At 42.7% G+C, this 10,135-nt stretch overlaps 1 protein-coding gene across 1 annotated transcript; it reads left to right on the plus strand.

Moving 5' to 3' along the window:
• The first annotated feature begins 4,983 nt into the window (after window positions 1-4,983).
• On the plus strand, window positions 4,984-9,877 carry ddost (dolichyl-diphosphooligosaccharide--protein glycosyltransferase subunit (non-catalytic)). The gene is made up of 11 exons (XM_067447255.1): window positions 4,984-5,257; window positions 5,481-5,591; window positions 6,141-6,227; window positions 6,321-6,424; window positions 6,870-6,964; window positions 7,047-7,140; window positions 7,241-7,389; window positions 7,839-7,986; window positions 8,219-8,339; window positions 9,078-9,184; window positions 9,300-9,877. Exons 1-11 carry the CDS (start codon window positions 5,023-5,025, stop codon window positions 9,447-9,449), a joined length of 1,401 nt encoding a protein of 466 aa, XP_067303356.1. The 5' UTR covers window positions 4,984-5,022; the 3' UTR covers window positions 9,450-9,877.
• The last annotated feature ends 258 nt before the right edge of the window (window positions 9,878-10,135 follow it).

Genomic DNA, 10,135 nt, shown 5'->3' on the forward strand with positions numbered 1-10,135 from the left:
TGAGTGTGCGTCGATGTTTCGCGTAGCACATTGGTTAGAAAACCACTGACCACTTCAAAGCAGAGCTGCCAGATAGCAGGGGCTCTAGCTTCCGAAATAGTGTTCATAACTTGTCAGAGAGGTTCCCGGATACCGTTGATGGGCCATACGTGGAGGGCCCACAGCTCGGGATTGGGATGCCAGACCTTCCCTTTCATTGGCAGAATAGGCATGGGGCTGTGTCTGACAGCTGAAACAGTATGGAGAACCATGTGCGGTTCTTCCAAAGTGGGGCTATTAAAAAGCACAGGCTGCAGCTGGATCGCGATCGGAGGGAACATATAGAGGGAGTCTGGGCCAACATGGGCCAGGGCATCCCTGCGTTTGCAGAAAAAATATTGGGCAGCGTGTGCTGTGCGAGCTGAATTGTTTGCGGGTAAAGGGACCATCCCCCTGGGGACATGGGTCCTCTGGATAACATGTCCGGACCCTGATTCAGAATACCTGGCATGTAAGCCGCCCTTAGGGAGCTCAGATTGTGCTCTGCCCATAAAAGGAGATGCTTAGCCATGCAGTGAACAGAGTCTGATCTCGGCTGCCCTAGCGATTTTATGTACATTATCAAGACGTGGTGGTTCTTATGCCGTAAGTCTTGAGTCTATGACAATGACTGTACTGATAAGCCTGCCCCTCGAAGGCGAATCTCAAGAATGGCCTGTAGTGGGGGTGGGGGGTTATCGTAACGTGAAGTATGCGTTTTTCAGATCTATTGAGAAAACCCAATCCCCGGGGCGAATGTGCGCGAGGATTTGTTTCACCGTCAGCACCTTGAAACGAGCGTGTCATAAGTGCTTTGTTCAGATGCCTGGAAAATGGGCCTGAGACCGCCACCCATTTTCGGCATGAGGAATTAGCGACAGTAAAAACCTGACTCGCTAGCGTCGGGTGTACTGTTTTCGCCGCTCTCTCCTTTAACAGTCTCAATGCCTCAGCGAGAAGCGCGTGACTGACACTGCTTCTTACAGAGGGCTCGACCACGGCTTGAATCGCGGGGTCTGCGAGCAAAACTGTAGCGAGAGCCTCGTTTTATATGTTCAACACCCAATATTATATACCAGGAATGGCCTGCCAGGCCTGGCTCGTAAAGCCAGGGGTTGAATTAGACTCGGGGGCTGGCCGCTTAGTAATAGGGGCCTGTTAGCCGGGTTGCTTGTGCTGTAACACTGCTTGTAACACTGTGGGGATAGTGTTAGTTTTGGCGGTGCAGGCTTTGCAGTGGGCGCACGCCTCACATTTATATTGTGTGTGCGAGAGCGAACTTTGTGAAAAGTGCTTGGGTGCAGGAGTGCAGACTGTAAAGTGGGCACATTTCCTACATAGAAAGCTCTTTTGTGTGTAGTGTAAACAATGTGCAGTGGCGCACAACCTACGTAGAATACCCACGGTGCAAACCAGTGAGCAAATCCACAGGGGTAAACGCACACAGCATTAGTGTGCAGACGAGCGTGTTTAACACAGGCTAGTTGACTGCAATATTTCATCTCCAGTCACTTAACTTAAGGGAACTGGGAGAATGTAAGGAAGTGCGGGTGGTATGTGAGCCATTCCACAATGCCGTTATGCTCTAGTCTAGACTGAAAGCGCGCATGCAGACAAGCGTGTTTGACCACAGGCTAGTTGACTGCAATAAGGCTAGTTGACTTTATATGGTGTAATCCGGCCGCGGCGGGATTTATTTGTGATTTTGTGAGGCTGAATTAACAGTGCTTATGTAGGGGTGCACACTGTGTAGTGGACACTTTGTCTACAGTGTAAAAACCTTTCCAGCCGCCTGAATAAAGGGGACTGGAAGTGATAGAGTGAAAAAAGGGCTTAGCTTGGCAGCCATTTTCCGACGCCCTTATGCTCTGACAGTGAGCGCGTGCTATGACGTAAGCCGCGCTCTAGTCAGCAACGCGCTGTGGAAGGGGCGCGCGCTATCATGACAAGGCAGCCATTACAACTTCCTTGACAGTAAGCGCGCGCTGCAGCGACATTGTTCTTGACATCCCCAACAGCCCGAGCTCGCTCGTCTAACTTACTCTAGTATTCTCTGTCCGCAGCGCTTCAGCACGGCGGCGGTAGAATGAGCACGGCGAGAGCTTCGGCTCGAGTTTGTTTATTCACTCTAGTATTCTCTGTCCGCGGCGATAGAGCGACAGGACGAGAGAATTGGAAGCGTGAGTTAAAACTCTGTCCGCGGCGCTTCTAGCACGGCGAGAGCTTCGGCTCGAGTTTGTTTATTCACTCTAGTATTCTCTGTCCGCGGCGATATCGCGACAGAACGAGAATTGGAAGCGTGGGGAAAAACTCTGTCTGCGGCGCTTCTAGCACGGCGAGAGCTTCGGCTCGAGTTAGTTAATTCACTCTAGTATTCTCTGTCCGCGGCGATAGAGCGACTGGACGAGAGAATTGGAAGCGTGAGGTAAAACTCTGTCCGCGGCGCTTCTAGCACGGCGAGAGCTTCGGCTCGAGTTTGTTTATTCACTCTAGTATTCTCTGTCCGCGGCGATAGAGCGACTGGACGAGAGAATTGGAAGCGTGGGGTAAAACTCTGTCCGCGGCGCTTCTAGCACGGCGAGAGCTTCGGCTCGAGTTTGTTTATTCACTCTAGTATTCTCTGTCCGCGGCGATAGAGCGACAGGACGAGAGAATTGGAAGCGTGAGGTAAAACTCTGTCCGCGGCGCTTCTAGCACGGCGAGAGCTTCGGCTCGAGTTTGTTTATTCACTCTAGTATTCTCTGTCCGCGGCGATAGAGCGACAGGACGAGAGAATTGGAAGCGTGAGGTAAAACTCTGTCCGCGGCGCTTCTAGCACGGCGAGAGCTTCGGCTCGAGTTTGTTTATTCACTCTAGTATTCTCTGTCCGCGGCGATAGAGCGACAGGACGAGAGAATTGGAAGCGTGAGGTAAAACTCTGTCCGCGGCGCTTCTAGCACGGCGAGAGCTTCGGCTCGAGTTTGTTTATTCACTCTAGTATTCTCTGTCCGCGGCGATAGAGCGACAGGACGAGAGAATTGGAAGCGTGAGGTAAAACTCTGTCCGCGGCGCTTCTAGCACGGCGAGAGCTTCGGCTCGAGTTTGTTTATTCACTCTAGTATTCTCTGTCCGCGGCGATAGAGCGACAGGACGAGAGAAGAGGAAGACTGAGGAAAAACTCCGTCTGTCCGCGGCGCCTCCTCAGCGCGACGGTATAGTGACGAGAGCTTCGGCTCGAGTTCGCCTATTCACTCTAGTATTCTCTGTCCGCGGCTGTAGCGCGACGGAATGAGAGAAGAGTGGGAACAACTCTGTGGCAGCGGCGGAAGAAGAGCCGCGGCGGCGGCAGAGTGAAGAGAGCTTCGGCTTGAGTGTGCTCATGTCCTCTAACATTCTCTCTTTCCGCGGCGCTATTCAGCGCGACGGGACGAGAGCAGAGGGAGAGTGAGAAGAGCTCCGTCTTTCCGCGGCGCTTAACGACGCGGCGGAACGAGAGAGTCCTCGAGTAGAACAAGCCTGTAAGCTCTAGAAGTGGCGTTGCAGCGGCAACACACACACAAACACATATAACACTCAACATAGACACAGTTTAAAGGATATATAACGCCGGATGGCGTAGCTGGAACGGCAGAGAAGGCGGAGAGGGAGTCCGTCGTCCTCAGCTGCAGGTTCCGCTGGTGCCTTTTCAACGGCGGTGCTTCTTCCGGAGACCAGCGAAGGTATCGCTGAAGGAGATAAAATCTGACACCTATGGCGAATTAGGGTCTTATATAGCCTCCTGTATGCAAATATAAGCACCTTTTTCGGCGGGCTTCTGGAACGCCCCCCATTGGTTCGTTCCTCTCAGCCGCCTCACCATAGGTTCCTGCAGTTGCCGCAGCCCGGCCAATCAGAGCGCTCCTCGCGCTGGGCTATGGCCGTGCAGCTCACTGCGCTTTACATAGATACCTTTATTAAAAGTTTTGCTTCACATTCTCGAGAAAAGGAGTTTTTCCCCTTACGTAATACGAGGAACCTCTCTCGAAAGGGAACATACATTTACACACAAACTGACCAGCAAACACAACTTTCGGACACCATCTTTCCCCCCCAGCTCAACTGTCACTCAATGGAAAGCACAGGACTGTGGGATATCAAATGCAGCGAAGGATACAGGTATGCTGCCTTAAAAATCGATCAGATGAAGGTATCTCAAGAGACAAGATGTAAAGCAAACATTAAATTCGGACATTGCTTGATGCCTTCCTGCCTTCAAATGTGTCCTGAAGGCAGCATTTTCCAGGTTTCGGAGGCAGCTATTGTGTGGTAAGCTGTCACAATAGAACTTGCAAGCAAAATGTAAAACAGTAAAATTATGAATAATTAGTAATTTGAAGTAATTTATTTCATGAAATGCCACAAAATGCTAAATTCAAGAAATTATAAATAAAAGTTAAAGCATATACAATTTAAGGCTGATATATAGAGCATTGTTTTGGCAAACAAATATTATATGTATAATGTATTAAATAACCAACAAACACATAATAAGTCTTTACAGATCATCACCTTATCATCACATTGTTTTATAAAATGTATTGGAAATATTTTTCCACACACCACCAACCGAGGCCTGCTCACCGAAAAGCAATTGCGTTGTACTGACCCCTGTTGGTCGTAAAATCAAAATTAAAGATTGCCTAGTTTGTTTGTTTGTACATAAACAACACAAAACTACTATATTTCCATCAAATATATCAATACAAATAATAATTTCACTCGCATAAATTCAATTAAAATTAAATTAAAATTAAAATATAAAATTAACAAAGATTATTAGTTTGGAAACAAGCTTGTACAAATAGTTGTTCCAGCTGCATGTATGTTTTATTTTTTGATTTTGATTTTTGATTTCCATCAAAAGAAGTGTGGAAGATGATTGTGACATTATAATATTAATGAGTCCATGAGGCAGCACGCGATTGGTTGCAGCTCTGGGTCAGAGTTCGCATCCGCGTTAGCGCTGACGTTGTCCAAAGGAGGAAAATGGCGATGGGTTGCTTATCAATGAGGGACACCGCGACACTTGCAACATTAACCTGCAAAAGACGGAGTGATACAATGATTCCCACACTGTCTGGCGGTTTCAGCAAAAGCACTCTGTTTGTTTTGTCCGTGGTGTTAATGTTGCAGGCAGTTTTAGGAGACGGAAAGACTCTGGTTCTGCTAGACAATCCCAACATCAGAGACACTCATTCAATCTTCTTCCGCAGTTTAGCAGGTGAGCTACGGATTAAATTATATCTATCGTTTTTATTAAAACCCTTCAAATTTGTACATTTGCACCAGATAATGTTTAATATGTTAATTTATAATAAGTTGAATATGTGAATCTAATTGCACCAACATACCTGTACTAACACAGAAGGGTATTACACGTTTTTTGTGTGTGTTTTAACCCATAAATACAACTTTTTAGCCCATAACCTTCTTCTTGTTCTCAGACCGTGGGTTTGACCTTACCTTTAAGACTGCTGATGATCCTGGTCTCTCTCTGATAAAGTATGGCCAGTTCCTCTACGACCATCTCATCCTTTTCTCTCCAGCAGTGGAAGGTGAGGCCTGTTATACTTAAAAATGAAATTTATGTCGTTAATGACACACCCTAATGTTGTTCCACTCCCATAAGACCTCCGTTCATCTTCGGAACACAGTTTAAGATATTTTATATTTAGTCCGACAGTTTATCTAAGTCTATGCACACTATACTGTCTATGCCCCAAAAGGGAATTAAAAACATAATCAAAGTAGTCCATATGTGACGTTAGTTAGAATCTCTTGATGCATCGAAAATACATTTTGGTCCAAAAATAACAAAAACTACAACTTTATTCAGCATTGTCATCCGCGTTTTTTTTTTTTTTTTCAAACCTCAAATGAAGATTCAAACGGTCATGAATCAGCTTATTGATTCATGATTTGGATCGTGGGTCAAACTGCTGAAATCACGTGATATTTGCATTTGGAACGACATTAGGGTGAGTCATTAGACATAAATTTCATGTTTGGGTGAACTAACCCTTTAACATTGATTTCAAGACATGCTGCAATTTTGTGCTTGAATATCCTTTCTCTTATGTTTTCTCAAATTTCCAATGGAACAGATTTTGGGGGCAACATCAACGTAGAGACCATAACATCCTTCATTGATGGTGGAGGAAATGTTCTTGTTGCTGCCAGTTCTGATATCGGTGAGTGCTGTATTTGTTTTGCATAAGTGTACCCTGTACACATATTAGCCTGTTGATGTCAATGTAATACTTTTACTACTATGATTCTGGCAGGCGACCCTCTAAGAGAGCTAGGTAGTGAATGTGGGATTGAATTTGATGAGGAGAAAACTGCTGTCATTGACCACCATAACTATGATGTTTCTGATCCTGGTGAGGTAAGTAATTGAAGGAGAAAAAAAAGAGCTTCAAACTATTTATGTAAAATGAAATGTTCAACGTGAGAATTGTTTTGTTGTTGCTTTAGCTGATGTCGCCTACTGTACTCTTTGGCTTTAACCGATTGCCATTTAGTCATTGGTTTAGGGCCAGGGAGGTTTTTTTAATCATCAGCCGAATCACCTTGATTGAAAGTAATTCCCCTTTGGATTAGGTTATTTCAATAATTTAACATTTTAAAAAGTTCTGTTGTATTGGTTAATGGTTGCATGACATGCAGGTAAACAAATAAAATATCTTTAACAATATTTTAATTATAAGTTGCTGTTTCATGTCAAATGAAATTGTAATTATTTTACTCTCTTGACATTGACACCACAGTTTCGTATCTTTGTTTTAAGACTTATCATGTGTATTAAAGTTTAATTCTTTATTTTTGTACAGCACACACTGATTGTTGCAGGTCCAGAGAATCTTCTTAAAGCCCCAACTATAGTTGGCAAGCCCACTGATAAACCAGTCCTGTTCAAAGGTGTTGGGTAAGTGGCCTCTTGATACCCTGTTACTTGCTTACTGTAAAAAATGAAACTAATCAAGTTACAATTTACCACTGTTCCTCAGCATGGTGGCTGACCCAGATAATTCTCTGGTACTGGACATTCTGACCGGATCCTCTACATCATACTCTTACTTCCCTGATCGTCCCATCACACAGGTAAATATTTGAAAGTGTGGTTTTTGAGGACAGCCAAACTATTTTAATGTTAAATTTTTGATCATTTCTCACTCACCTCAGTTCCCTTTTTGCTTTCCAGTATCCTCATGCAGTCGGAAAGAACACCCTCCTAATTGCTGGTCTGCAGGCAAGAAACAATGCGCGTGTTGTTTTTAGCGGGTCACTGCACTTCTTCAGTGACGCTTTCTTCAACTCCCCTGTCCAGAAGGCTACCCCTGGGTCAAAGAGGTCTGTTATGTTACATTGATATAGGCTAATTATAGGTTTGTAAACATTAGGGATGAGCATGCATCATTGTTGCAGAACTAGATTGCCTCAGCTAGAGATTTACACAGATACGGTATACAACATATTTAGGTTTAAAAAGATTATAGTTTATATTGATTAGATGCTATTTTCAAAATGTTTTCTATGATAGTTGACCCAAAAATGTAAAATTACCCCATGATTTACTCAAACAATTTATTTCATCGTTTAACTATTGACAAGGTGTTATGGCAAAATGGATCTGTAAGATGTATCCCACTCACTAACGTCAATTTAATTTAATAACAGTGCTTATCGTTGGGTGACAAGCTGTTGTAATATACTTTAAGGCCCTCAACTAAACTAACTGCCATGCTGAAGGAGGTTCTGCATTTGTTCAGAGTTTTTATAATGCAAGTCTATATTCTTAGATATGAACAGACTGGTAACCAGGAGCTGGCTGAGGCCCTGTCCCGCTGGGTGTTTAAGGAGGCTGGTGTTCTGAGGGTTGGGGCTGTTACCCATCATCCAGTTGGAGAGAGCACACCCCCTGCTGCCTATACCATCACTGACCTTGTGGTGAGCCATAGCACATTTTGGCTCATTTGATATCATAATTTGACCGTTTTGACACTGGAAGTGTCTTTTGTTTTGTGAATGTGAAACAAGCAAATATTTTGCTTATTTATTCAGAAGAAATTTTTGCTTCAGAAATTGACTAACATTAACTCTTCTTTCAACGAAACATGGTATGCTCAACAAACAAGAGCAATGTGACTTACTACTAATATTGTCTGCATTGTTTCTACAGGAATACAGTATTGTGATCGAAATGCTGTCTGGTGGAAAGTGGGTGCCCTTTGATGGAGATGACATTCAGTTGGAATTTGTCAGAATTGATCCATTTGTTAGGACCTACCTCAAGAAAAATGGTATGTTATTATCATTAAGACTTTTTTTAAATGCCATTATTTAGCAAGGACACATTAAAGGAATGTGCTTTGGGACAACACAACGTCTTGGGACATTAGCTTATTCATCGTATCCTTAGAATTAGATAATTCTTATCCCCATGCGTGCCATAATCTCTGTCGGACGCACCCACCGCTAGCCTAGCTTAGCCAAGGAACTTTGCTGCCGTACCATGGATGCAGCAGGTGCAATGATATTACACAGTGCCTGAAAATAGGCTACTTTCCATCAACATGACAACCTGCTTGCACAAGGAGTGTGCTGAGGACTATTTTCAGGTGCTGCGTAATCATGGTCTGTCTGGTGGAAAGTGGGTATCCTTTCTGATCAAAAGTGACATTGTAACTTTTTTAATGTTACAAAAGATTATTATTTTAAATACATGCTTTTATATAAAAACTTTCTATTTAGCAATCCTGAATCCTGAAGAGAGAGAAACTTTTTCCACAAAAATATTGTTTTAAACAATATAATGTTTCTTGAGCGCTAAAATCACCATATCCAAATGATTTCTGGAGGATCATGTGCCACTAACGACTGAAGTAATGATGCTGAATTCAGCTAGAAAAAGTATATTTTAGAAAAGTTTTTAAACTAATATTTCACAATATTACTGCTTTGTAATATTACTGAACCCAAATGTTTAAATTGTAGTGTATGTTGATGAATGGCATTAAAAATACATGACTCCTTTTTAGGTGGAAAATACAGTGTACAGTTCAAGCTTCCAGATGTATATGGAGTTTTTCAGTTCAAAGTTGATTACAACAGACTGGGCTACACACACCTGTACTCTTCAACCCAGGTAAGATTCAAAATTCTCTTTAAAACATTCTATAAATATATTTAGGGTTCTCAACAATTTCTGTTGCAATTAACAAAAAATCTTGATATTTATTGATTCTTTTGTTATTCCACAGGTTTCTGTCCGTCCCCTGCAGCATACCCAATATGAGCGCTTTATCCCTTCTGCCTTCCCATATTATGCCAGTGCCTTCTCTATGATGGCAGGACTCTTTGTCTTCAGTGTCGTCTTTCTGCATATGAGAGAAAAAGAGAAGTCTGATTAAAATAAGTACTAGTAATGAGGAGTACAAGATAATGAAAAAAAAATGTTCCAGACCTCTAACAGTCATGATAAATAGAGATCTGAGAAATGTTGGTATGGGCTCATTTTGGTGAGCTGCATGGTGGGCCATTGTGTGCCACAAGACAACAATTGTAATATGTTCTTTGGAGGAGGGATGGGTAATCTGACAAAATCAGTTTTTTTTTTCTTTCTGGTTTGCCATTTAGTTATTTAAAGTTTTTTCGGGGCACTCTTATTTGTATAAAAGGCAATTGAATTGAATTGTTTTTATTATACAACATGCACTGATGTTTCGGCTCTTGCTATGAAAAGATTGTTTTGAAATCTACCATTTGTAAAAAGAAGACAGGAGGCTCAAAATGTGGTTGAAACACCTGAAGGCAGTAAAATTTTAACATTCCACCACTACACATTTTCTGTTGTCTGTTGTTCAGTTGCATCACCTTTGAAAGTGCCTGCTTCTATTCATAATGGTTTTAGGAGTTATAAAAATAGTTTTTGCAGAATCTCATCTCAAATGCAAACAACACAGACAAGTTTATTTTATTTGTGACATTATTCCTTTCCATTCTTAAATGCATGGGATAGTATGACTGAGATATACTATAGAGTATACAAACACTCTATAGACAAAGATGGCATGCAAAATCATGTTTAAAAATACTT

Source organism: Pseudorasbora parva, chromosome 6, assembly GCF_024679245.1.
Source record: "Pseudorasbora parva isolate DD20220531a chromosome 6, ASM2467924v1, whole genome shotgun sequence".
NCBI classification, from domain to species: Eukaryota; Metazoa; Chordata; class Actinopteri; order Cypriniformes; family Gobionidae; genus Pseudorasbora; species Pseudorasbora parva.

Coding starts and splice junctions, on each gene's coding strand:
- ddost (XM_067447255.1), top strand. CDS start 5,023: ATGGCGATGGGTTGCTTATCAATGAGGGACACCGCGACACTTGCAACA. Junction 7,390..7,838: donor GCTACCCCTGGGTCAAAGAG/GTCTGTTATGTT, acceptor CTATATTCTTAG/ATATGAACAGACTGGTAACC. Junction 8,340..9,077: donor GACCTACCTCAAGAAAAATG/GTATGTTATTAT, acceptor ACTCCTTTTTAG/GTGGAAAATACAGTGTACAG.